The sequence below is a fragment of the Heloderma suspectum genome, chromosome 6 (genome assembly GCF_057233095.1).
Source record: "Heloderma suspectum isolate Gila_16-S chromosome 6, 16-S_ref, whole genome shotgun sequence".
Taxonomy (NCBI): domain Eukaryota; kingdom Metazoa; phylum Chordata; class Lepidosauria; order Squamata; family Helodermatidae; genus Heloderma; species Heloderma suspectum.
Window position 1 is genome coordinate 48,485,637 of NC_139463.1, and position 26,828 is coordinate 48,512,464.

A 26,828-nucleotide genomic window follows, 5' to 3' on the forward strand; every position below is an offset into this window, starting at 1 on the left:
TAAAATGCTGCCTGTGTTGTGGGGGGCCCCATGGCCACCTGCTGTACTGTAATGATGTGCATGCTCTTCAGTGTGGAGACTGGACGTGTCTTGCTCCCTCTGTCTCCTCCCTCAGAAGCGACACACACACACACACACACGGTTCAGAATGTGGTCCTTCTCACATGAGGAGGTTGCTGAGTCAGTTCCTAGTTGCAGGATAAGGGTGAAGGATGTTGGTAGTTTTGCTCCACTGGCTTTGTAATGCCGGCAAGCACCGAAGCATCAATTTGGCTGGCTCTTAGTCACGTTCAGCACATTCCATCAGGTGTTTCTGCCTTCCAGCTCTTCGATCACATTGTCCACTGCATTTCTGACTTCTTGGAGTACATGGGGATGAAAGGGGTGTCCCTTCCTCTTGGATTCACCTTCTCTTTCCCTTGTCAGCAGAACAGCCTGGATGAGGTAAGCTTTGGTCAGCTTCTCTCTCATATGTATCCAGTCATTCCAGCTGTCGCAAGGTGCCGAGTCCAAAATGTTTGCAGTTCTTTGAGGTGAAATCAGCCCCGACGCCGGGAACATCTGACGCCACTGCACAGCTTCCCATTCAGCAGTGTTTGCCATGCGTGATCCTGGATTGATACCATCTTGCCACATTAATTCTATGCCAAGGAATGGCTTAAAGGGTTCTGCAAACGGGTTGATGAAAAGTAGATGGTGGGGGCAGCGGCAGACTGGCTCTGAGTGTTTGTTTTCAGAGATAAAACGTCTCAGTTAACCTGGTTGTCAACAAGAGCTTGCTAAAACGTGAGTTGAGCATGTGCAGGAGACGCAAGATGGGCTTCTCAGCTGGGCACTTCCCCATAACCCAGAGCCAGTGTCCAGGAAGAGGCACAATTAGCTGAGCAGGAAGACCCCTCCAGGAGCGGGGTGCAGCCCCATGTTGTGTAGGGCAAAGCAGTGATGTGTGTGGCGAAGGTCTTCCTGCCGGGGCCTCCATTCCTCCTCTGGAGAATGCCAGCTCTGTAACAACATCCTCCCCCCGCCATGTCCTTCAGAGCTGTGCACCTGTATTTGCAGGCTGTGTTGGTGTTTTGCCTTCAGATGTTTATGCCTCTAAAGTTGTGCTTTATGACTGAGGAATGCCTTCTCTTGATCCCTTTTGGTTCTGAAATCCTGGGCCAAAATCTGCGGCTGAGCAGTAACAAAAGTCCCGTCAGAAATATGTCCCGGCTTAAAGAAGAGTAGCAACTGGTTGACGCATTTTATTTCCATGGACTGCACATAATCTTCCAGATGATTTTGCTGAACACGGTGGGAAGTGGCTGGGCGTAATCTAAATGCTTACTTTAAAATACCTAATCCATGAATTTGTCTTTACATTTTGTAAACCACTTTGGTTATCTTTGAATAGAAAAAACAGGATAAAAATGCCTAGGAAGAAGTGGCTTTGCTGAATTTGAGGTGTGTGTGTATTAAACTAGTTACCTGCGAATGGCTGGCACAGGTGTTTTGAGAAGAGTTGACCAAATAGGCCCAAGAGGTTTTGCTGGCTCAAAAAGGTTCCACGTAATCCCAGAGTTGTGTCCCTGGATCCTTTGTGACATTGCAGAGTTCCTGAGACGCGACTCGTGGATCACACTGCACTGTTTCCCTGGTGCCTCTGGAAATACCGACCCCACAAGTGACTGCGTGGGACTCAAATCTTCAGTGGGTTTTTTTTCATCTTGTGTTTGCATCATCTCTCTTTGTGTCTTCTTAAGGGTATTCTCCTGAGATGGACCAAAGGTTTCAGTGCTACTGGTTGTGAAGGAGAAGATGTGGTGAGCCTGCTGAAAGATGCCATACACAGGAGAGGGGTGAGTCCCTGCCAGACACTCGAGGTTATTAGTTCACAAAAATTATGTGATGAAAAGAAATACCTTACCGACAATTCCAGTAGATGCAAAACCCAAAACATAATTGTTAGGAGATGGCGGAACCAAAGATCTGATGTTAAAATTATGTTGTGATTGGAGGATTGATAAAGGTGTTCGCGGGGGGCAGGAGGGAATCGCCTGATTAACAAACCCAGGCTCTGCAATTGGAATTACTTTTGCAGAATGGCATACATTGGATTAATTCTGTAGACTTGATCCAGGTTTCCAAAATTGTTTTCATCTTGGTGGGTCATCCGCCCGCCCTGAATTTGGGAAAGACACTGGGATTGCTTAAGTATCGGAGGCCAACACTTTTTTCCTCCTTCCCAGGAGTTTGACCTGGATGTGGTGGCTTTAGTGAATGACACTGTAGGTACCATGATGACCTGTGGGTATGAAGATCCTTTTTGTGAAGTTGGGCTCATTGTTGGTAAGTTCTAAAACTCAGTTCTTAAAATATGTATTATTCAGCTTTGTGCATTCGACAGGAAACCCCCAAGCAAATTTGGTGAACTCAAATTGTGCATAGTGAATAAAGCCAAACTGCATGGTTCTGCTTATTTTTCTCAGTGTATCCACAACTGATTTTGGGGGTGTGTGCTGGGGGGCGGGGTGCTGGGCAGACTGCTAAGGCCTGATTCTGTCACCACTGGAAGTCCTGCTCAGCCCCACTTTGGCCTTTGGGACCACACCAGACATTGTCCACATGTTTTTGAGCTCATTTTCACAATCATTAAGGTACTTGCTTTATAGTTTTTAAATTATTTTTTTAAAGATGAAAGTCTAATGACCCAGAATTCTCTGCTTTGTTTGCATGGTAGGAAACTTGAGTTCCACTGTGCCGTGGTATTAATGACATCTCTTAGCAAAGTCTTTCCTCAAACACTGTAGTCCTGCCACCCTATGCTTCTGTGGGCTCTCTCTGACCTTGTTTTCACATTCCTGTCCGTCCACAACTTGTATGTTCTCTGGCAAGAGGATGGGGTATTTCTGTGTTTTGAGAGCACAGGGTGGTAACCAGAAATTGTACAAGCGTGTCTGTGCGTGGCACGTACATCAATGTAAAACAGCAAAAAACTAAACACAAATAGTGTTAAAGTTTTGAAACTTTATTAACTTTTAATGAAATATAACATGTAATGCAAACAAAAATTAAGTGGTCTTGTCCTTGGCAAACATTCCAGTAGCTTTGCATTCACTGGAGGGTGGGAGCAGCTTTGCTTCTTACTGACCTGCTTCACATGATCTCCGTGGCTCTACTAAGTGGGCTGCGGTGTCTGCCAGGCAGCCATTCTGAATATTTGAGCCACAACCGCAGCTTGTCATGTTGTCTGAACCTGGTGGGGATGGGTTGTGCAAGGGTTATTTAATCTTTGTATAACCAAAACAAGTCATAGGTTATGCAGAGGTTATTTAACCCTTGCACGACCCACCTCTGCTGGGTTTGGATTGACACGACAAGCCGCAGTCGTGGCTTGAATATTCAGAATGGCCACCTGCACCTGCTGAAGCCCGCTGGCCTTAAATAAGCCACGGGGGTCTGTCGTCTGTGTGATCATGCCAGCTGGCCCACGAAGACTTTTGTTTTTAAGGGAACGGTGCCTTTCGCTCACTCCTCCATTTTCATGCACGGCACTAAATGATGGTTCAGTAGCGGTGGTCCATTTTTCTTCCCGGGCCCCTCAAAGAACAGTGCTCTCCCTTCAGAGTTTTTGGCTAATTTCCTTTGTGAATCCCCAGGAACAGGCAGCAATGCCTGCTACATGGAGGAGATGAAGAATGTGGAGCTGGTGGAAGGGAACGAGGGCAGAATGTGCATCAACATGGAGTGGGGAGCCTTTGGCGACGAGGGCTGCTTGGACGATTTCTGGACTGAGTTTGATGCTGTGGTGGATGAGAACTCTCTCAACCCTGGGAAGCAAAAGTAGGTGCTAGTGCTGGAGAAGGTTTCATGTCCCTCCTCCTCCTCCTCCACGTTTCACACATGCGCCTGCATCAAGGACGCTCTCCAGGGCATGCTGAATGTCCACGACTGAGCATGTGGCCCCGAGCCCGTGGTCGGAGTTGTAGGCCTCAGCCCTGGCAATGGGATCCAGTCAGGGGCATCATGTGTACAGTTCCTGGCCCCTGTCAACACCTCCTGGGTGTGGATCACCCTTCCTGCAGTGGGGCAGTCATCTGTCCACTGGACTGTGCTCACAACACGCATGCCCCCCTCCACATCTGTGTCTCAGGTTCGAGAAAATGATCAGCGGAATGTATTTGGGTGAGATTGTCCGGAATATCCTGATCGATTTCACCAAGCGAGGGCTGCTCTTCCGCGGGCGGATCTCCGAACGGCTGAAGACAAGGGGGATCTTTGAGACAAAGTTCCTTTCCCAGATTGAGAGGTGAGGGTGGAACCGGAAAAGTAGGCTGGGGGAAGACGCCCTCCGTGGAGTCTTGCAGGAACCTCCCCGCGAAAGACCCAAAGGGTGTTCCTGGGCGACTCCTCATCTCTGGGCACAGCAGACCCTGACTGGCCACAGTGCATGTGGGGATGGCCACACCCTCATTCTAGAGCTCCCTGGTTGGTCCTGTTGTGGTGGCTGAAGGTGTTGGCCCGCCTCCTGGGGCGAGAGCTAAAACGGTGCAGGGGACGGGGCTGTGCATGATGACCCCCCTCCGTCCGCATGAAGGCACTCCCCCCACCCCCAGTCCCTGACCTTGCCGTGTTGAGTGGCAGGGTCTGAAGGGGTGGTCTACTCACAGTCGCTTGACCACGAGTAGCGCTCTTCATGTGATCAAGGACCCTGAGAGTGCAGCAGGCTGGGGAGCGGTGCGTCTGCGGACCGCGGGGGTGGGGGCCGGCGTGCACGGCTGGGCCTCCCTCGGCAGATTGCTTTCAGTTTAATCTCTGCTGACGTTCACCTTGCTTTCCACGACTAGTTGCTGCCACCTGGTGTCTCCTCAGTCTGCTGTAGAATGTTCCCCTTGCTGGCCGGTGAATCCCTGGGTGCCTCCAGGGGGGCGCTCCCTGCATTTCGGGGGTGGCTTGGTCTGGAAAGGGCAGGGGAGACCCACGAGCTTTGCAAGAGACCTGCTCCTGGCAGAGAGGAAAATCCCTTGAACTGGTTTGCTCGTGTGGATCGACCCAGCTGCCTGCGATTTTGGACTCTCCTTGGGGGTGTGGCTATGGGGACCATCATGATGAGAGCCTGCAACTCATTTACTGTTGCACCACTGGTGGTTTCGATTGCTGTTATATCCTTCTTCTTCTTTAAGCCAATTGGTCCACACTTGGGGAAAACATGGGGTAATTGCTGGGAAAACACAGGCTGATCACGCAAGGATGGTGAGGTCATTTGGACCCCCATAAAATGTGCAGGAATGAGGCACGACCATTCCAGAATAAACACCTTGCCTGGAAAAGCCCCTGGTGATATCAGATCTCGTTTGGGCAGAACAAGATGCAGCTCTGACCGCAGAGCTGCTGCTCCTCCCGTTCAGAAATCTCGTAACCCAGAGCTGAACGTCTTTCGCTGGGCCGGGCTCGCGTAGTCCTGGGAGCGTGCAACTTCAGATTTTTCAGATAGTGAAGCCCAGGTGCTTCCACACTCCAGTACTAGCCCAGGCTGCTCTAGGGAAAGGTCCCTCTTGCATGGTTTGCATCTTCTGTCCTTTGTTATTTCTGCACAGCACTTCCTGGTTTCTGGTGCCCAGAACAGGGAGTAGCGCTTGACCCTCCAGGCAAGTCGCGTGTTGGAGGTTCAGGCCATCTTACGTCCATTCATTTAGCGCACACGCGCGCGCTCCCTGTGCCGCCCCCCGGCCACCTTTCCTCAGGCCGTGTGCTTCCTCCCGCTCTTGCAGCGACCGCCTGGCCCTGCTTCAGGTCCGGTCCATCCTGCAGCACCTCGGCCTGGACAGCACGTGTGACGACAGCATCATCGTGAAGGAGGTGTGCACAGTGATTGCCAGGCGTGCTGCCCAGCTTTGCGGGGCAGGGGTGGCAGCCGTGGTGGATAAGATCCGAGAGAACCGTGGGCTGGACTCCCTCAAGGTCACCGTCGGTGTGGATGGCACCCTCTACAAACTCCACCCGCAGTAAGTCTCTCTGCCTGGGCCAGACTGTGTGCAGTGTTGCTCTGCCTTGCAGGGAGGGGGGTTGAGGACCCCACTGCTCCTCCTGCCCAGGACCGGAGAGAGGCGGGAAACAGGTCCGCTCTGTTTGGGGTATTGAGGTTTTATGTCTCCTGTATTGCCACAGAACTTTCTCCTATTTGGCCAGGGTTGTGTGTCTAAACTTTGCATTTTTGCAAAACAATTCCTGCACCAGAATGGCCTAAATGATGCCACAAGGGTATAGGAGCACCAGTCTGGATCGGTCCAAAAGCCCCTCTAGTGCAGTGTTCTGTTCCCACAGGGACAAGCCAGCTGCCCACAGGAAGCCCCCCGGCAGGACATGAGCGCAAGAGCAGCCCCTGGTCGTGTTCCCCAGCAACTGCTGCACATGGCGTGCTGCCTTTGATGCATCAGCCAGCAGGGCTACAGCCCTGGAGAGGCTTCTCCTCCATGAGTTTCTCTAATCCCCCTTTAAAGCCCTCCAATTTGGTGGCCATCACTACGACTTGTGGTAGCAAATTCCATAGTTTAACTGCGCTGTGTGAAGAAGTCTTCCCTTTTATCTGTAATGAATCTCCCACAATCAGCTTCATGGGATGACCCCACTGGGTTCTAGTACTATGCAAAATGCAGAAAGTCCTCTAGCTATCCACTTTCTCCGCACCATGCATAATTTTGCATGCACCCTTTTATATGTCCCCCCTAACGTTTGTTCCAACGAAACACCTCCAAATGTTGTAACCTTTCTTTATAGGGGAGTTGTTCCAGCCCCCCAATAATCCTGGTTGCCCTTTTCTGCACCTTTTCCAGCTCTGCTATATCCCCTCTGAGGTGTGGCAACCAGAACTGTACTCATTACACAAGCTCATATCCTGTGACCTAATTGCATGTAAATTTGCTCAGTTTCTGCTAGCCACAAGGACTGAAGCCCTGGCACTCCTTGATCCTGGGAAGGCCTTCTTGTTTTGTTTTCAAGCAAGTTTCTAGCCCTTATGGCTAGAATGATATAATTGAAAATGTATGGGGACTAAAGCTTTTGAGGCTTCACCCAGCATCATTCCCCACAATTTTTCCCCACATCGTTCCCCAACCATAGCACTAGAAACTCACTTCAGAACTAAATAGCTCTCCCTCTCAATATTCTCAAGATCTGGAATTTGTGCACCAGTCGGAGCAATTTCTCTGCTTGCAGCAGGTGATTGTGGAACACATGGTATTGCATGAAACAAAGTGCAAGTGTTGTTTTTTTTTAAAGCAGTAATTTTGGGGGTAGTAAAATGCAAACATCAGCAAAACTTCTTTATATCCCATCCTCAATCCCTGCTCACAAATACTTAAGATTAGAATTGTTTGCATTTTTATATTATTGTCAAGGCAAGAAATAGAAAAATTTTTAAAGCTATAAGCAGTTTAAAAAACAAAAGAATAAAAGGGAGGTGAAGAGGGGAACGAGGCAGTGAACTGGAAGCCCTGAGGCAGGCAGCGCCTCCGGTGGGACTGCTCTCACCTCTCTCCCTTGGTCTGCAGCTTCTCTACCGTCATGAGCGAAACAGTGAAGCAGCTTTCGCCGAAGTGCGAGGTGACCTTCCTCCAGTCCGAAGATGGCAGCGGCAAGGGCGCGGCCCTCATCACCGCCGTGGCTTGCCGGATCCGGGAGGCTGGCCAGCACTGAAGGCCTGGCCCCAAGACGCCCCACCCCGCTTGGGCCCTGGGGTCACCACTGGCGGACCTCGCGCTTTCCTTTTTCCCAGAGATGCCACTGCCAGACCCATAGTGCAGTGTCTCCGGTATCAACAGTATTCCTTTAACTCTTCCGCATGCCGTACACATACATGTCGAGGCAGTAGCATGAAAGTGCTTTCAGTGCTGCCTCTCCTTCCAGTTCAAAGCCAATCTCTCCTAGGCAGCATTGATGTCGGATGTAGCCCACCACCCTCCCAGCCTGGGTCTTCTGCAGAAATGGTGGACAATCCAGACACTACACTGTTGCTTTGCATCCAGTGGGATCTGCCTTTGTCTATGTCCAAACCATAGTATTAGCACAAGCAGAAAAATACAAATAAACCAAACCTCTTTGATGTCTGGGCTGAAAGATAATGGTGGCGTTCCTGGCGTGAAAAGCCATGGCCTCTCTTTTCAAAAAGCAGAGGGGAGGCTCATTTCAGGATTGGCATGTTCACAAGAAATACCTGGTTAAGGTGTTTTGTTAATTTGAGCGTGTACCTGGGAATATTTGGGGCTCGGGATGGTCCTGTCTTCCAGCTTGTCCTTCTCCTGTAGATTTAGATGTGTCTTACAGCTTTGTTTATGTAAGGTTGGCTGTCTGTCTGGCAGTAATAGTGCATTGCCCCTGGTTTTCACGGCTTCTGTAAACAGAACAGACCCCAAAGATTTCCTGTTCCCCTTTCCACAAAAGTTTGCAACACACTGTCTTTGTCATGTTTGAGGGATAACTTATTTTTTGTCTGAAATTGCACCTTTACCTCACCTCATCTCACCGCTGGCCTGACCTTTTATTTTTTCCAAATTGTGTGTCTATTTTCTTATATAGTCTTGGAAAGAAAAGCAGGGATTCTGTGTATATAATTCTGTTACTATTTGTGTGTGGGTGAAGAGCGGTTCAGAAAATAACACTTTTGCAACATGAAAATCTTTCTGAGGGTGGGGAGCAGAGATTGAAAATAGGACAAAAGTTTCCAAGGAGAAATAATCGGTATCAGTCATTATTATAGACTGCTGAGAGGAATGTGAAAATGTGAAAGCCGAGGATTATCAGAAGGCTAAACCTGGCTAATGGATGCCACTAAGTTCTCACCACCACGACTGGAATTTGCCACACACACACTGCCCCCAGGTGCAGTCCACAAACACGGCTCCTCCCCCAGTCCCCCCCCCCCCGCTGCATGCGCAAAGACTATTGCAATGGATGGCGCAGCTCTGGGACTTGGTCTGTCCCCTAACCCTAATTAACAATGAAAGCCCTCCTAACATCAGTGGAACAGGATAAGTCCCTAATATGTATTACACAAACATGTCCTGGAAGGGTGACTTTCTGGATTTTGTTTCCACTGCAAAATAAACCAGTTTCTGTATGGATATTCCTTCACCACCTCTAAATCTGTTTCACGCTTGGCCACATTTGTTTCTTGTTAAGTCAATTTTAGTTTCATTTTCTAGTTTCTGCTGGATCAAAGTTTGAGCCTAGTTGTTCTCTTCCCAGCCTCCAGCCCTACAAAAATTCATCGATAAACATAATCTCTAAGCCTGCCAAGGGTTCACAACAAAATGGGAAGCGAATCATATTGGTTGGCTGTAGATCATTTTAAACGTCTTCTTTTGAATCTTTCTTAAATGGCATCTTTAAAGACCATTGTTACACTATTCAGTTTGGCTTCTAATTGCTCACAAATCTGTGTGGTCATTACCATGAAGAGAAAACGGATGATGATTTTTCATCATGATTTTTCCTAATGGAAAATCGCTGCTATGGGGAGAAACTGTTGCTGCCAACTAGCAAGTTTGTATTAAAACAAAGAACAAATATTTTTGGTAACTATTTAACTCAAGGCAGTGCCTGCCTGTGACATATGCAATAAATCTTTGGCTGGGCAGTCAATTTAAAGAGAGAATTTCCCCTCTATTTTTTTATCTGTATATCTATATATTTATATGGCTTGAAATAACTGAAGAACCAAAAAAGTGTCTCCAGTAGTGAGATAGAGATTCAAATTTAAAGCATGTTACCTTTTCTCTTCTTTTAACATTTTCAGTGTTTGCATATTTTATAAAAGCTTCCAGGCTGCAATAAGGATGAATATTCTGAAAATAATGTGTATAGAAATAGCAAAACGGGAATCTGATCTTGTGACAAACATTAAGATGAATTCAAATATTTTTTAATAAAGGGAAAAAATGGCTAATCCAATACCATACAGTTCTGTGTATCTGTTTTACTGGAAATAAGAATACCTGCCAGTTGAAATCAGTGAAACACAGTCTTTGATTTACTGTACAATGACGAAAGCAAAACCATGAATTATAAGAGGTTGCCAAGATTGTACTTCCTCTGGAAATCATTGTATTACTAGTAGCAAACTTTAGCAAATAGCTAATTTTTATTTTACAGTGACTGTTTATTACAAGGGAAAAGAGCAGTAATAAAATATGTTTTTTGTGTGCCAGTTTGGATCCAGATTCATTGCCACAATTCATGAGATTAAACACAGGGTTCCTAAACCATTTGGCTGGACTTGGGAACATGGAAGAAGAGACGAGTCCTGCTGGATCATGATAAGGTGGATGCATCGAGTCTTGTGACTTGCTTCCAACAGAGGTCAGCTTCTGTGAAGCCCACAGCCAGGTCATCACGTGGCCCCCTTTGTCTCTATTACCTGGTATTCTAAGATTCCATTTAGCTCTTAGGACTAATAAGCGCCAGGAAGGATGCTCCTTTGGGAATTTGGCTAATCCTTTTTTTCTTTTTTTCCCCCAAGTTTTTTCAGCTTGAAGCTACAACTGCATCTTGTGTTAGTTAGTGCCCTAGTTTAAGGAGCCTTTGCAGGGTGCTTTTCCTTCCTTAGCTGTGCAAAGCGTCTTCTGTGTACATCATTTTTACACAAAGGCAATTGAACAAGTCGCACCAGCCGCGAAGGGCGGTCAGGCTGGGCTAGGCACGTGTGAGCAGGCTGCAGTGGCTCCTTCGATACACGGCAGCCCTTGGGTAGTTTTTCCATGGGAGTTTGGCAAGGAGGATGCCAAGCTGGGCATCAAGGAAATGCATTTTAGAGCCACTAAAATCTCAGTTTCTAAAAACGGGGGTGGAGGGTGGGTGGAAATGGATGTTGTCAGCCCATGTCTCTGGGCATATGCTTGGATGGCCCAAGTCCAAAGTGCTGGGCCATGTGAGCAGGTGACCAGCACGCTAATGTGCTAATAGTCCTGGGGTCATCCAGAGACTGCTCCTGTAGGGGCTGCAAGAGCCTTTCCTTCCTCAGTACCACCCAGAACAGAGGTGTGAAGACCCAGGCAAGTTAAAAGCGGGAAAACAGTACGGATTGGTATGGGAAAAACTGGAAATGGGGCAGGGAAAGAACAAGCACACAAATACTTTTAGAGTGATCATAGAATCATAGGGTTGGAAGGGGCCAGTGAAATCATGCTGATTACGTTGTCGGTATGATTGTTTCTGAGCTTGAACTCCCGTTTCTGCAGGAGGAGGAGGAGGAGGAGCTCGATACGCTGCTTTTAAGCTAAATAATTTAGCCTTCTTTGTTTACTCCAATATTGATGGCATCTGGATTTTAACATTTTCCCTGCTTGTCAACTGGCAAAGAGGAAGGAAATGTGCTTGGGTAGGTTAGGATGGAGCTGCTTGGCAGTTTAATCTTGAGCATTAGATAAATTTGTGTCCATTAGTTGAATAAAAACGGCTGTGTTGCACATTTGTTTTTCTTAAAGCAGTAGACGTGTATGTGTGTGTGTGTGTGTATTCACACACACACCTCTTCCCCCACCCCCAAAAGACCCTTTCTGGAGCTGCAGAATGTCTTGAGCTGTTCACGGTCTCATTTGGCCTTCCCTCACCTGGCCAGGCTGGCTGGAAATGGATCAGCGTTGCAGTCCAGCACACATGGAGGGCGCTGAGTCGATGAAGGCTGGTCTAGCCTATGTTTCAGCTCCAGGCAGCCGGAGCCATTGCAGCTTGGGAGGGAGCCATTACGCTGACCTGATGCTGACTGAAGCCCCCCTCCCTAACGTCTCAGGTCCCCCTGGCAGTTGCCATCCGAGTGGTGCACATGCGTTTGTGCAGCTACGTTCTCGTTTCCGGGGGAAGTATCGGCACTGAAAAAATTACACTCAAATTCTTCCGTCGCTCCCCTGGGACTGTGCCTCCCTGTGCATCCTCCAAGGAGGAGATGTGCTCCCTTGTTGTTGCAGGGCTCAACAATTCATGCTAAAGCAAGGTTTGGAGAGGCGTTATGACACATGCACACCTCCTCAGAGTGCCTACTGTGGGCGACACCAGGTAAACTCTGGAGAGGGTGCTGCAGAACAAATGGGATGCACCTGTCACCTGTGTCTACACTGCCCCCCAAGGAGCGGCACTAGTCTGCTAGAGATGACCCTTCAGAGGGAGGCAGGGGTCCTACAGGAGGTCTGCTACCTTTGGATCAGGCACCTCCTCCCCTAAAAGGGCCTGCAACAGGGAGAAAGACACTGGGGCTGTGCTGCAGGTGATGGTGCACAGGATGGCAGCAGCAGCCTGAGAGCGATGATCCCTTTCCTGTGAAAGATGAGTGACGAGTCTGGTGAAATCTAGAATCCCAGTGGCCTTGATCTCCCTGTGGGAGACCTATCCCAGAGATAACAAATTGATCAAAGCAAGAAACCTGAACTGCTATTGATTTTGTTTTCTTTTAAAAGCCAAAGATTGTTAAGCTGATGACAGGATTGGCTGTAATTTTCAGACATTTGTGTTTTTATTTTTGTGTCTTGCAATATTTTGTTTGTAATTTTACTGCTACCTGTGTGTGTGTGTGCACAGGATTCCTTATTTTTGTACCACTTTTTCTTAGCGTGTTGTTTGTACTTTTCTGCTTCCCTTTGGCACAATAATGACCGTCTCTAGGAAATATTCAAATAAAGATTTCCTAAAGCACAAACATGGGCTTCTGTTGTTTGCTTTTTTAATCATAGCACTTCATTGAAATTGTAGGCCCTAAAGAATGAGAGTGGGGAGGATATCCCTCAAAGCTGCTAGAAAACCACAAAAATGAGCAACCCAATGACAATACACTGTGAAGAAGTCAAAAGTCCACTGCTGGACAATACCTTTAATAGGACTAACAAAAATGCAACAAATATGTGAAAGCTCTGGCTTTTCCAGAACTCTATCAGGCTGCATGGTACAAAAAGCAGGGTATGAGGGACAAAACAGAAAAATCCAAAACTGTGGCCTGATGTTGTGGCCATGAAGTCTGCAGTTTGGATAGTTGTTGTTCAGTCGTTCAGTCGTGTCCGACTCTTCGTGACCCCATGGACCATAGCACGCCAGGCCTTCCTGTCCTGCGCTCTCTCCCGGAGTGTGCTCAAGTTCATATTCATTGCATAGTTTGGATAGACCCAGTCTTAAAACAGAGATTTGCAATCTAAATGAATCAGTCAGTGGCAGTACTGCAGGTATGTATCAGATTATACCCAGCATTCTCAGAAAAAAGATTTTTGTGGTGGGAAGCAACACACATTATTTGTATTTTTGCATGTCTTATTCTCAGGGAGCCACCTAATCATAACTGATCTTAAAAGGAATTAAAAGCAAGTCATGCAAAATTAATGTATACTTATGTAGAAGGTTTAAATCCCAACACATCACATGACCCCTCAAGGCAGTGTACAATAGATTGTAATACCCAGAGAAAGAGTGTGAAGGGGGGAAGGATTTACAGCCCTGGCCTCCTTGCCCTATTACTTAACTCACATGGGTGCTTAACTCGCACAGGTGCTGAACTTATTTCCTTGATGTTTTGTCCGCTGGGGCTCCCCTTGGTGCTTGTAAAGCTGGCTCTGTCACAAGCCTGTCCTACTTTTGTAGCCCTGGCTAGCTTCCCCAATTAATTGCTGTAGCCAATTAAATTAGAGGTGCCTCATTTAAAGGGCGTGTGTACTGTCCCAGATGCCGGTGACTTGGAAATCTAGGTCAGTTGAGCCCGCGGGAATGGGGATTATTGTCAGTGACTGGGGACCCTTCCGCTCATTCTGCTGTGTGGGGACCACTGCCCTGACAGCACACTGGTTCTCAGTCCCCTGGCAGATGGATGGGGCTAGAGGGTGCTTCCCTTCACCTCTGTGGGCACCTGAGAGTTGCAGCTGAGCATTCTTTCTGGCTGGGAGCGGGGAAGTGGCCCTGGGTGGAACAATTCAGCACAACAAACCGGAACATAAGTCCAGGTCCCTGGCCTGATGAGAACGGAAAAGGAGCCCTGCTGGGTCAGGCTAAATGTCCACCTGGGGCAGGGCCAGGTGACTTCCAGCCCTCCAGATGTTTTGGACAACAACTCCCATCATCCCTCACCATTGGCTAATGCTGACTAGGGCTGATGGCTGTAGCTGAGGGTCACCCCCCCTCCAGATCATGATCCTGTTTCCCATTTCCCTCCTACAGCAGCTCTCCAGGTGCAGGTAGGAGCTTACAACCTTCATTTGGAGAGGAAGGAGGAATATGGCATGAAGAGCAGTTACACCTGTCCTGAGGGCTTTTCCCAGTCTGTAATAAGGAGTAAAAGTGTGTGTGTGGGGGGGATCAGTAGGGCAGTCTACCAAGAGGCTGGTGGGCTGAGCTTCATTTTGATCTAGGGCTCGGCAAGGAGCCCCTTGCTCCAGATGGGTGACAAGTACCCAAAGGGATTGTCTTTCCAGAGGGGTGTGTGTGTGTGCACGGTGTTCCTGCCCCTTCCCTGTGAGAATTCCCCTTCTCTAAGGCTTTCTCACCCCAAGCAGGAAACACCTTCCCCACACACAATCATGCTGCCATCAGAACCTTTAAGGCTCAGGTCCGACCCACACTCAGTCTGCCATTTGCCAGGACACACTTGTTTATAACATCACCTATGTTGTTTCCTTTATTACCTTCCCCTTACGTAGCCAAGAGCAGAAGGTGCAGGATTTGGTTAAATAAATAAACTTTACTCGTTAAGCAAATAAGCTGTTGAACAGTAAATACACAATTCATCATGGTTCCTCATACATTAACTCATATTAATGTATGTTCTCTCATACCTTATGCACCAGCTCACACTGCACAATCACCGCAGACCTCTCGCTCTCGATTCTAAAATCATAGCACATCAATTCCTTATCTCTGATCCCTATCAAATCATATCCGTCTGACTCACACAGCACAGCACAGTTTATATAGCACACACACTTCATGCCCCATCATCCACCATTCTTCCTGTCCCTCATCCCATTCTCTAGAGACACTCACCATAAACACAGAGATATAACAGGAATACACATATACAGTCACAGGTTCACTATTTACATAACATGTGATGTCACAAGGTGTTGGTCTGTTGCAGCAAAAACAATAGCAAAACCCACCGGGCCAGAGGAAATTGAAATGCAAAAAGTTCAGGCAGTCAAGATTTATTTTAACAGTCAGTTGCCATTCGCAATTGTTGGGTAATAACACAGACATCATTGCAAAGGTGAGCCGATTGGCATATGTAGTGTGATTAAACACCTTTGTCTTTATTCAGCCCACAGGAAATAGAGTTGAATCTCTTCGTGAATTGTGCTCCAGCAATTTCACATTGATATTTGTCTATGAAATTCCTTTGTTCAAGAATGGCAGACCTTTGAGGTGATGCCTGTACTTTTGCATTTCAGTTCCCTCTGACAACACAGTTTACATTCCTGTTGCCCCCAGCATGTGTATCTTCTCAATTTGAGGTTAACACATCATACATCTGATGAAGTGGACAGCATCAGATGTCATGAACCTGATGAAGGGCCGATCTACATTGCGCCCGCCATCGCAATGAATTCGGTGTCCCATCAGGTTAAACGCTCTCACACTAAAACGTGATTATTCACACTCACCCATTTTCTCCATTGCAGTGCTTCATCGAATGCACGAGCTCGGTTCACACTCAAGCGCTGTGCTGTTTTCCTGATGTTTTCCTGCGCGTGCTTGGCTGATCTCGGATGCTAAGCAGGGTCGGCCCCGGTCAGTAGTTGGATGGGCGACCGCCTGGGAATCAGGCTTCCTGCACTGAGCAGGGGGTTGTTCTATCCTTTCAAATGACACTAAGTTTTACCCCCTCCTATCCCCCGCTCAGGATGTGTTTTTTTTAAATTAAGGCGTTACCCTTGCAGAATTGGGGCTTCTCCGCGATGTTTTTTTTTTTCTAATTCAGACATGATCTCTGAAGATTCGAAGCTTCACAGCTTCGAATCTTCAAATATGGAAGACACTGGAAGCAGCCCAAGAAAGAAGGAAAGCAAAAGGCAACAGTGATAGGGGGAGATATGCCCAATTAAATGCAAAATTCCAGAGGTTAGTCAGAAGAGATAAGGAATTATTTTTACACAAGCAATGCGCGGAAGCGGAAGAAGATAACAGAATAGGAAGGACCAGAGACCTCTTCCAGAAAATTATAAACATTGGAGGTAAATTCCAGGCAAAAATGGGTATGATCAAAAACAAAGATGGCAAGGACCTAACAGAACCAGAAGAGATCAAGAAAAGGTGGCAAGAATATATGGAAGATCTGTATAGGAAGGATAATAATATCAGGGATAGATTTGACGGTGTGGTCAGTGAGCTAGAGCCAGACATCCTGAAGAGTGAGGTTGAATGGGCCTTAAGAAGCATTGCTAATAACAAGGCAGCAGGAGATGACAGTATCCCAGCTGAACTGTTTAAAATCTTGCAAGATGATGCTGTCAAGGTGATGCATGCCATATGCCAGCAAATTTGGAAAACACAAGAATGGCCAACAGATTGGAAAAGATCAACCTATATCCCCATACCAAAAAAGGGAAGCACCAAAGAATGTTCAAACTACCCAACAGTGGCACTTCTTTCACATGTCAGTAAGGTAATGCTCAAGATCTTGCAAGGTAGACTCCAGCAATTCATGGAATGAGAATTGCCAGATGTACAAGCTGGGTTTCGAAAAGGCAGAGGAACTAGAGACCAAATTGCCAATATCTGCTGGATAATGGAGAAAGCCAGGGAGTTTCAGAAAAACATCCATTTCTGTTTTATTGACTATTCTAAAGCCTTTGACTGTGTGGATCATCACAAACTGTGGCAAGTTCTTGGTGGTATGGGGATACCAAGTCATCTTGTCTGCCTCCTGAGGAATCTGTATAACGACCAAGTAGCAACAGTAAGAACAGACCACGGAACAACGGACTGGTTTAAGATTGGGAAAGTAGTACGGCAAGGTTGTATACTCTCACCCTACCTATTCAACCTGTACGCAGAACACATCATGCGTCGTGGTGGGCTTGATGAAGCCAAGGCTGGAGTTAAAATCGCTGGAAGAAACATTAACATTAATGTTAAAGAAACATTAACAATCTCAGATATGCAGATGATACCACTTTGATGGCTGAAAGTGAGGAGGAGCTGAGGAACCTCATGACGAAGGTGAAAGAAGAAAGTGCAAAAGCTGGGTTGCAGTTCAACCTCAAAAAAACCAAGATTATGGCAACCAGCTTGATTGATAACTGGCAAATAGAGGGAGAAAACGTGGAGGCAGTGACAGACTTTGTCTATCTAGGCGCAAAGATTACTGCAGACTAGGAGTGTACGAAAGTCACTTACCTGGTCTCGCAGCTTGCTTCGCGGTGGGGGGGAGGCGCTTCGCTGCTCCCCCCAAAGTTCAGGCCGGGGGAGAGGCTTCCCGCCTCGCCCGGCCGAAATTCAGACCGGGGGGAGGCTTCCCGCCTTTGTTGTTGTTCAGTCGTTCAGTCGTGCCCGGCCGAAATTTTGGCTGGGGAGAAGCGCCCCGTCTCCCCAGCCGCGAACTTCAAAAGAAAAAAAAAACAACGCCCCTGTGATAGGCTACGTAACGATTAACGTAGCCTAGTACGGCTAGATCTGCAAAGTCAGCCGTGATAGGCTATGTTAATCGTCACGTAGTCTATCACGGGTGACTTTGAGAAAAAAAAAAAAGTGCATACGCAAATGGCGGCCCCCATAGGGAGCCGCCATTCGCGTTCCTTATTTGGTCCCTGTAGTCTACATAAAGATTTACGTAGACTACGGCGAAAATAAGGGCAACGCTATTTGCGTTGCCCTTATTTTCACCGTAGTCTATGTAAATCTTTACGTAGACTACAGGGACCAAATAAGGAACGCGAATGGCGGCTCCCTATGGGGGCCGCCATTAGCCGTATGCGCTTTTTTTTTTTAAGTCACCCGTGATAGGCTACGTGACGATTAACCTAGCCTATCACGGCTGACTTTGCAAATCTAGCCGTGATAGGCTACATTAATCGTTACGTAGCCTATCACAGGGGCGTTGTTTTTTTTTTTTACTTTTCTTGTAATGGTGGCGGCGGCAGCCGGTTGAAAGACCGGCTGCCGCCCCCGCCCCTGACAAAAACCTGCCGAACCGCCGCCGGGACCTGCCGCCGGGAGGGACATTCGTGAAAGGTAAGTCCCATCCCGGGGGGGGGGGGGGGCGGGGGGGCAGAGAATTTCTCCCCGAACAACCTTCGGAGGACCAAATGCGTTGGCACTCGGCCCCCCAAAGTTTCGGGGAGAAATTCTCCCCCATCCTTACTGTAGACGCTGACTGCAGCCAGGAAATCAGAAGACGTTTACTTCTTGGGAGGAGAGCGATGGCAAATCTTGATAAAATAGTGAAGAGCAGAGACATCACACTGACAACAAAGGTCCGCATAGTTCAAGCAATGGTATTCCCCGTAGTAACCTATGGCTGCGAGAGCTGGACCATAAGGAAGGCTGAGCGAAGAAAGATAGATGCTTTGGAACTGTGGTGCTGGAGGAAAATTCTGAGAGCGCTTTGGACTGCAAGAAGATCAAACCAGTCCATCCTCCAGGAAATCAAGTCAGACTGCTCACTTGAGGGAAGGATATTAAAGGCAAAACTGAAGTACTTTGGCCACATAATGAGAAGACAGGACACCCTGGAGAAGATGCTAATGCTAGGGAAAGGGGAAGGCAAAAGGAAGAGGGGCCGACCAAGGACAAGGCGGATGGATGATATTCTGGAGGTGACGGGCTTGACCTTGGGGGAGCTGGGGGTGGCGACGGCCAACAGGAAGCTCTGGCGTGGGCTGGTCCATGAAGTCACAAGGAGTCGGAAGCGACTGACCGAATAAACAACAACAAGAAGTATGAGGCCGCTTCAAAGCGAAAAAATTGAATCCCAAGTAGCCTCTTTAAGAGACTCTAACAAAAAGCTAAAAATTAAATTGAAAAAAAATCCGAAGTAAAATAACACCAAGCGTGCCTTTAATGACGTCCATGTATCCCTGTTTGACCTTTCAGTCCAGGAACCACCTCCTTACCCAATACAAAGGACAGGAGAGATAAGTGAAGGTGATAGTTCATAGGAGGAGGAAGCATTGCTTATAATGAGGGGGAAAAGAAAGAAATCAGAAGAGTCCGCTCAAGCGCCAGCAAGGGGCAGCAAAGACCAAAAGACGACATAACTGTCTCTATCTGTTGCTGTGTCTCCAACTCCGGTAGGAAAAGCAAAGCAAAGCAAAGCTTGCCCTCCCAAGGTAGATTGAGTGGCAATATAGACTTGTAAACAAAACTTAGGTGAAAAATGTGGGAGATTACAGAGCACGACTAACCCTAGTGTTTAAACAACACTCAGCTATGGAAGACCCAGACAATAATAGCCAAAGAATGCTGGCAGCCACTTTTGTCAACGGTCTCCTTCCACCCATTTCTAATTAGCAAAAAGGGATTGAAGTGGGATGGGAAACTGAAACTTTAACCAAGCTGCAGTCAGTTGCTGAACACTGTCAAAGAGCTCTTAAATCGAATACCGAAAAGCAGCAGACCAAGCTTTCAGCCCTGCAAATCCAACATTATGAAAATCCTCAGCCCCACAGAGGCCCAAGGAGAGAGCGGCGCGAGAGGAGGGCGTGGCGCACTCGCCCCTCCTGGTGCCCTGCGCCCTACGTGGACCTACTGCAGACAGCCTGGACGCTGGATGGATGCATGCCCCAACAGGCCGCAAAATACTCAAACCCAGCCAGGCCCACAACAGTTACCCCAGTCTCCACTTACTCAACAATAACAGGGCGAAGGAGAACTTGTGGTTCAGGCTCCACTTTTGATTCCGCCTAATAAATCAAGAGAATTAACTTTATCACTTACAAACCAAGAAGCCCTTTTTAGTTGATGCTGCTGCATCAATGTCTGTCCTACAGCCTTTTGTTTTTAACAGCCTGATTTCAATAACTAATAAAACTGTTCAAGCTGTAAGCTTTTTTAATCAGCCTATTTGATCGGCCTATTTAATCAGCCTATTTGAGCCGTTATGTGTTGAGCATTCTTTTCTGTTGTGCTCTACCGCTCCAAGGAATGCTGAAAATGTCTTTTTTTAAACTCTTAAGCAAGCGCTAGCAGCCGCCCCTGCTCTCAGGCTGCCCATTATCCCAAACCTTTCATTTTGTTTTGTCATGGACCAGACAGATATGCCCTTGGTGTTTTCACCCAAGAGCATGAGTCTAAGCAACATTCTATTGTTTATTTCAGTGTCTCTTTTCTCTCTCCCCGTTTTTGCATAATTAAAACTGCAGCTCAATTGGTTTGAGCAGTTTAAAAATGTTGTTCTTTATTCACCTTTAAAGCTCATGGTCCCTCACACTGTAGAATCTCTCCTTTTACAGTCTAAAACTCAGTATCTTTCTAGTGCCAAGTTGATGTGTTATGAAATCTTACTGCTTTTGTGCCTCATCTTTCTGTTTATCATTGTAGCTTTCTAAACCCCATTACTCTTCTCCCTCTTCAAGATGACGGTGAACCTCATGACTGTGTTGCCTTAATGTTTTTGTTCACATAATCTACACTGGATATTTTTGTCACTCCAATGTAAAATCCTAATCTGATTCTCTTTGTAGATGGCTCAAGTCAGTGAGCCACTGATGAGACTTTGGTTTCTGACTATACTGTTGTAACTCCCCCTGAGTGCCTTGAATCAGCTTCTTTCCCATATGTTTGCTCTGCTCAAGTAGCTGAGCTCATGGTTTTGCTCATGCCTGCTACATAACTGATGTCAAAACTGTCAATATCTGTGCTGACTTCCGTTATGTTTTTGGTGTTGTTCATAATTTTGTTTAACTGTGAGAACAATGTAGGTTTTTGAATTTTCCTAGTTCAGTTATAAAACAAAAACTAGTAGTTAGCTCTTTTGTATGCTTTGTTTTGTTGCCTGTTTGCCTTGCTATCAAAAAATGTGAAAGGTGTTCCAAAGCCTCCACCTTTAAAGCTAAAAGTAACTCGCTTGCTGACCTCCAGGCTCCATGCTAAACTTGTTGCCCTATCCGTTCCACAGCCTGAAGCGTTTTACATGCTTTAATTGTTGACGTGTCTTTTGATTTTTCTCAGTTAGCTATCCTTCAAGATTTGGCTCCAAAACATGAAAAGAAGAAATAGATCTCTACAGGTTGTATTTTGCACTTTGATTTGCCTTGGCGCTCCCGAGATGGCCGCTTGGTTGCTCCCAAAGCCCTCTCTCCCTCCCTTGCCACCATGCTCCGCCAGGTGGCACATGTTGGCAAAGAGGGGATGGGTAGGACAATTCGGAAGCATTGGTATGCTCAAAAATAAATACATACATAAATACATAAAATTGGCCGCAGCAGCCCACATCCGTACATGTTGCTCAACCTGTCAAACCTACAACATAGGGAAAGTTGTAAAGGTTGAACGAGGTTACAGAGGCCTCTCAGAAGGACCCTTCCTGCATTTGCAAATAGACTTTGTTCAGATGCCAAAGTAGGCATTTTAGTAATTGTTTGTTTGTTTTCTGGTTAAATAAAGTTTAAGAAATGTTACAAGAGTAAGTACAGTATTGAAAAACAGAAAAACAAAACTAGGTTCAGATGCGAGCCGAGGATAGATCAATATTCTTCCAGTAGCTTTAATGGCCACGAGAGCCACCCCAAGCAGAGAACATGGACTACGTCCTTATGACATCATTACAAGAAACCTAATAAGAACACTCACTGCACCACCCACTGTGCCTGGTTTAAAAACTAGCCCAAAGTGAAACAGTTCAAATATTGTCAGGTATTAACGTATGCTGTCAGTAATTTTCATTCGCAGGTTAAGAACGCACCCCCATCGGAACCAGGCAGCAAACAGCGTTACCCGTTTCAAGTCAGAGGCTGAGTCTACATAAAGAAGCACCAAAGAAAATCCGCTTTAGAACCATGGTGAGAAAGACCATCCCAGATGCTGCTGGTCTGCCACACTGCAGTCAAGCTAGCAAGAAGTGACTCCTGATACACGCTTCCCCGTGTAAACGTGCGCCTACGCCAACAGCCCCCGAAGAGATGACCGCAAGGGACAGAGACAGCGCTCTCAAGTGGAGCGACGCAAGGCTGTCCAGCCCAGAAGCAGACAAAATTGCTGACCCAACAAGAGATTTCGGAATCCAGATCCACAGGGCAGCTATTGGCAAACCTACCCCTGAAGCAGACGAAAGCAAGCCGCAGACAGCTAATCCCAGGACCATCAGATCCAGTAGAGACTCAGAAGACTTAGAAGATTTTATGCTTTTATGTGAACTGATGACTGAAGGTTAGACAACTGAAGAAATTTGCAATAACGTACTAACTGAACAAGCTAACAGTGGTCCAGATAACGTCTTCCCTCATCCTGCAATACCACAAGACTTTGTATGATGTACTCCCAAAAGGAGGGAGACAGTTTTGGTTGTTTTTTGTTTTGTCATCATGTCCCAGTATATGCTAGAAGAAGTTTGGGCTTCTCCTTGTTTGCACCCTAGTAGCTACTTTGTAGTTCACTAATGCCATCAATTAATGGCAGAAAGCGAAGAGGATCTGAAGAGCCTCTTGTTGAGGGTGAAAGAGGAGAGTGCAAACGCTGGTTTGAAACTCAGCATTAAAAAAACGAAGATCCTGGCATCTGGCCCCATTACTTCCTGGCATATGGAAGGGGAAGAAATGGAAGCAGTGACAGATTTTATTTTCTTGGGCTCCAAGGTCACTGCAGACGGTGACTGTAGCCATGAAATTAAAAGACGCTTCCTCCTTGGGAGGAAAGCTATGGCAAACCTAGACAGCATAGTCAGAAGCAGAGACATCACCTTGCCGACAAAGGTCCATCTAATCAAAGCTATGGTTTTCCCAGTAGTAATGTATGGCTGTGAGAGCTGGACTATAAGGAAGGCTGAGTGCCGAAGAATTGATGCCTTCGAACTGTGGGGCTGGAGAAGACTCTTACGAGTCCCCTGGACTGCAGGGACGTCAAATCAGTCCATCCTAAAGGAAAGCAACCCTGACGGCTCCTTGGAAGGACAGATACTGAAGCTGAAGCTCAAATACTTTGGCCACCTAATGCGAAGAGAAAACTCCCTGGAAAAGACCCTGATGCTGGGAAAGACTGAAGGCAAAAGGAGAAGGGGACGGCAGAGGATGAGACGGCTAGATAGCATTACCGATGCAATGAATATGGACTTGAGCACGCTCCGGGAGAGAGCGCAGGACAGGAAGGCCTGGCGTGCTGTGGTCCATGGGGTCACGAAGAGTCGGACACGACTGAACGACTGAACAACAACAATGCCATCAATAATAATGCCCTGCCACTCCAAAGAGACCAGCAAGGTTCCACCCTGCTGGCAAAGTAGGCAAAGTCCAGCAGCAAGCCTAGCACCAGCCAGCAGAAGACAAAGAAAAGTCGAAGATGTGGACCTAGTGGACCTAGTTAATTGTTATGGGCCACATAACAACCAGCCTAGTAGCATAAAAAATCTAATACCTATATATAAAAGACTCAAGCTATGGCAAATGCTTTGAAGATTCCTCATTTTTTAAAGAAAAGATTAATTAGTGTAAAATAATTTGAAGCCTTTTGTGACCAGCGAGAGACATTCAGAGGGTATGTGATCATTGTCTGATCAGTTCTGAACCTGGCCTGTTTAATAACGCTGGAAGACAAGACATGTGTACCTAAAAAAAGCTTTGAAAAACCAAACTCCAAAGGAAATTAAAAACAGAAGTCATTGCCTGTATGTAACCATTACACAAAAGGTCAGCTGGCAAGTTTTGATGTATAAAGAAACCCTCCCACCTTCATGCAAACATGTAGGGATGGGGGAGAATTTCTCCCTGAAACTTCGGGGGGCCGAGTGCCAACGCATTCGGTCCTCTGAAGGTTGTTCGAGGAGAACTTCAGCCAGAAGTCCAGGGGCGATCAACTCGGAGCCAGACAGTGCTCCTTCTCCCTTGCATCCTCTGCTTTCCAAACAGTAGGGCAATGCAGCGTCTGGGTTACATTCCCCACCGTGTCTCCCTGCTTCTTTCTTTTATTATGTCAGTGTCTTCAGGTCATGTTCTTCACAAGGGCTTTCCATCAGGAGGGCTTCCATTCTAGTCCCATATAATTAAAGGCAGCTTGAGAAGTGGGTCACCCCCCCCCCCACACACACACATCCATCAATTCTGTAACTGTGCGGCACACAACTGCAGAAACAGAGACTGCGTGCAGAATCCAGCATCCTGAGAAATGCTGGTTCCTCTCTGTCTCTGTCTCTGGCTTGCTTTTTCAAAGAGGTAATGTCTTGCCTTTCAGGCTGAAGAGGCCAGTTCAAATGTGTGCATGCAATGATTGGTGAAATCTCGACAGAACAGTCCTGCTGGACGATACCAGAGTGGTCCACCACCGCTTTCCCCAACAACCAGCCACGGTAGCAAAGCAACAAACTTGCCTTGTTTATCTGTTTGTTTGTTTGTGGAATGTATAGCACTCTCTTCAGCACTCCCATGGAGGCCACCAAAACTAAAACAGAATTTAACAATCGTAAAATCAGAATTAAAAAGCATAAGAACAGTGATAATGCAAGATATTCTAAAAAACAGGAGCAGGGTAAAATGCACAAAGCCAGCTAGAGATGAAAAGAAAGCCAAAGGGTCTTTGCCTGGGGCTGTAAAGACATCAAAAGCCTCCTTGGGAAGAGCATTCCTCAAGTTGCGACTCAGCCACCCAGGCCCTTTCCCTGCTCGCTGCCTGCCTCAGCTCCGGACGGCCACTTGGAGAAGGTCTTGGAGCAGAGATTTTAGCGTACAGGCCGCATAATGTGAGAGGGAACACACCACTTCAGGGGCCCAGAACCCACGCCGTCTAGGCTCCACCCCTTCTGCCTTCGGCCACATGGCCCCTGACAGCTTCTCCGAAATTGAATTTGGCCCTCAGGCTGGATCCCTTGCCCAGCCTTCGACTGGGCTCAGAAATGGACCAGCAACCAGATAAGCTGCTGCAAAACTGGTGTGCAGTGTCCCCGGCTAGCTATATTCTGGACTAAGTGAACTTTCTGAACAGTCTTCCAAGGCCTGCGGTAGTCCAATCCAGAGGTTTGAAGACAGGGACAACATTAGCCCTCCTCCAGGCATCTGGCACTTCCCCCGTCCTCCATGATTTCTCAAAGAGAATAGACAGCGGTTCTGAGAGTTCTTCTGCCAGTTCCTTTATTACTCTAGGATGAAGTTCATCTGGCCCTGAAGATTTGAACTCATTCAAAGTAATTAGGTGTTCCTTGATCATATGCCTATCGATCTCAAGCTGCAATCCTGCCCCTTCAGCCTGTACTTCGCCTTTGCCAGAGGGGTCATAGACCCTCTTTTGGGAGAAGACTGAGCCAAAGTAGGAATTGAGCACCTCTGCCTTTTCTTTGCCATCTGTTATCGTTTTGCCATCCTTATTTAATAGCTGAACCACCATTTCTTTCCTCTGCCTTTTACTATGCACGTAGCTGAAGAAAGCCTTTTTGTAGTTTTTAGCATCCCTTGCTAAGCTCAGCTCGTTCTCAGCTTTAGCCTTCCTGACACCATCCCTACAATTCTGTGCTACCTGCCTGTACTCTTCCTTTGTTACTTGGCCTTCTTTCCACTTCCTATATGTGTCCTTTTTTGTTTTCAGGTCATCTCTAAGCTTTTTGTGAGGCCACATTGGCTTCTTCTGTTGTCTTCCATCTTTTCTTCTTGTTGGAATTCTTTGTAATTGTGCCTTGAGAATTTCCTTTTTTAAAAGCTCCCACCCATCTTGGACTCCTTTTCTCGTTAGCATCGCTTGCCATGGGACCTTACTGATCATTGTTCTGAGTTTATTAAAATCAGCTTTCCTAAAATCCAGGGTACGCATTTGACTACACTCGGCTTTTGCTTCCCTTAGAACCAAGAACTCAAATGCAACATGGTCGCTTTCCCCCAGAGTTCCTATAACTGCTACTTTATCCACTAAATCATCTCTGTTGGTTAGGATCAAGTCAAGGACAGCTGATCCTCTAGTTCCTTCCTCTACTTTCTGTAGGAGGAAGTTATATCTGCCACACAAGTCAGGAATTTCCTGGAGGGGCCATGTTTTGCAGAATATGCCTCCCAACAAATATTGGGGAAATTGAGGTCCCCCATTACTACTACATCATGCTTCCTTTAAACATTGGCTGTTCGCTTTTGAAAAGTTTCATCCTCGTCTTCTCTTTGGTTGGGTGGCCGGTAGTAGACTCCGACCACCAGGTTCCTTTTATTCTTTGCTCCATTTAATTTGATCCAGATGCTCTCGATGGGACTACCAAGCTCATCCTCCTGTATTTCTGTGCAGAGATATGTATTTTTCACATACAGTGCAACCTCACCTCCCTTTCTGTTCCTCCTGTTCTTTTTGAACAAGTTATATCCTTCAATTGCTGTATTCCAGTCAAGAGAGTCATCCCACTAAGTCTCAGTTATACCTATCAAGTCATAATTTCCCTCCTGTATTAAGAGTTCAAGTTTGTTCTGTTTGTTTCCCATACTCTGGGCATTAGTATATAGACATCGAAGACCATGTGCTTCATAGTCTGGCTTTCTTCCTACATGTGTCTGAAGACTATTATTGGGCGCTATCAGAGCTGTTCTCTCCGTTGCAGTGCATGCGCCTACATCCATTGTTACCCCCAACATTACATCTCCCTTCCCCGTAGGATTCAGTTTAAAGCCCTCCTGATGAAGTTCTTCATGCTGTGGCCAAACACATTCTTCCCAGCCTTTGTGAGGTGCAACCCGTCTCTTGCCAACAGCCCATCTTCCAGGAAGTATAGCCCATGG

The 26,828-nt window shown here is 46.9% G+C and overlaps 2 protein-coding genes across 5 annotated transcripts in view; one reads left to right on the forward strand and one right to left on the reverse strand.

Annotated features, from left to right (window-relative positions):
* Window positions 1-10,183, forward strand: part of LOC146340797 (hexokinase-2) — a 56,970-nt gene extending 46,787 nt beyond the window's left edge. For all 4 annotated transcript variants that reach the window (XM_084804245.1, XM_084804244.1, XM_084804247.1 and 1 more), the window contains exons 12-18: window positions 325-444; window positions 1,743-1,838; window positions 2,229-2,328; window positions 3,639-3,822; window positions 4,133-4,288; window positions 5,751-5,984; window positions 7,530-10,183. In XM_084804245.1, coding sequence (XP_084660371.1) covers window positions 325-444; window positions 1,743-1,838; window positions 2,229-2,328; window positions 3,639-3,822; window positions 4,133-4,288; window positions 5,751-5,984; window positions 7,530-7,674 — 1,035 coding nt within the window. In that variant the 3' untranslated portion in view covers window positions 7,675-10,183. The remainder of the gene's footprint in view (window positions 1-324; window positions 445-1,742; window positions 1,839-2,228; window positions 2,329-3,638; window positions 3,823-4,132; window positions 4,289-5,750; window positions 5,985-7,529) is intronic.
* LOC146340798 (uncharacterized) overlaps window positions 7,807-26,828 on the reverse strand; it is an 815,287-nt gene continuing 796,265 nt past the window's right edge. The window contains exons 3-7 of the mRNA XM_084807264.1: window positions 19,786-19,841; window positions 19,542-19,704; window positions 14,778-14,829; window positions 12,166-12,354; window positions 7,807-7,953 (exon numbers count right to left, since the gene is read on the reverse strand). Of these exons, the coding sequence (XP_084663390.1) occupies window positions 7,807-7,953; window positions 12,166-12,354; window positions 14,778-14,829; window positions 19,542-19,704; window positions 19,786-19,841 (607 nt within the window). The remainder of the gene's footprint in view (window positions 7,954-12,165; window positions 12,355-14,777; window positions 14,830-19,541; window positions 19,705-19,785; window positions 19,842-26,828) is intronic.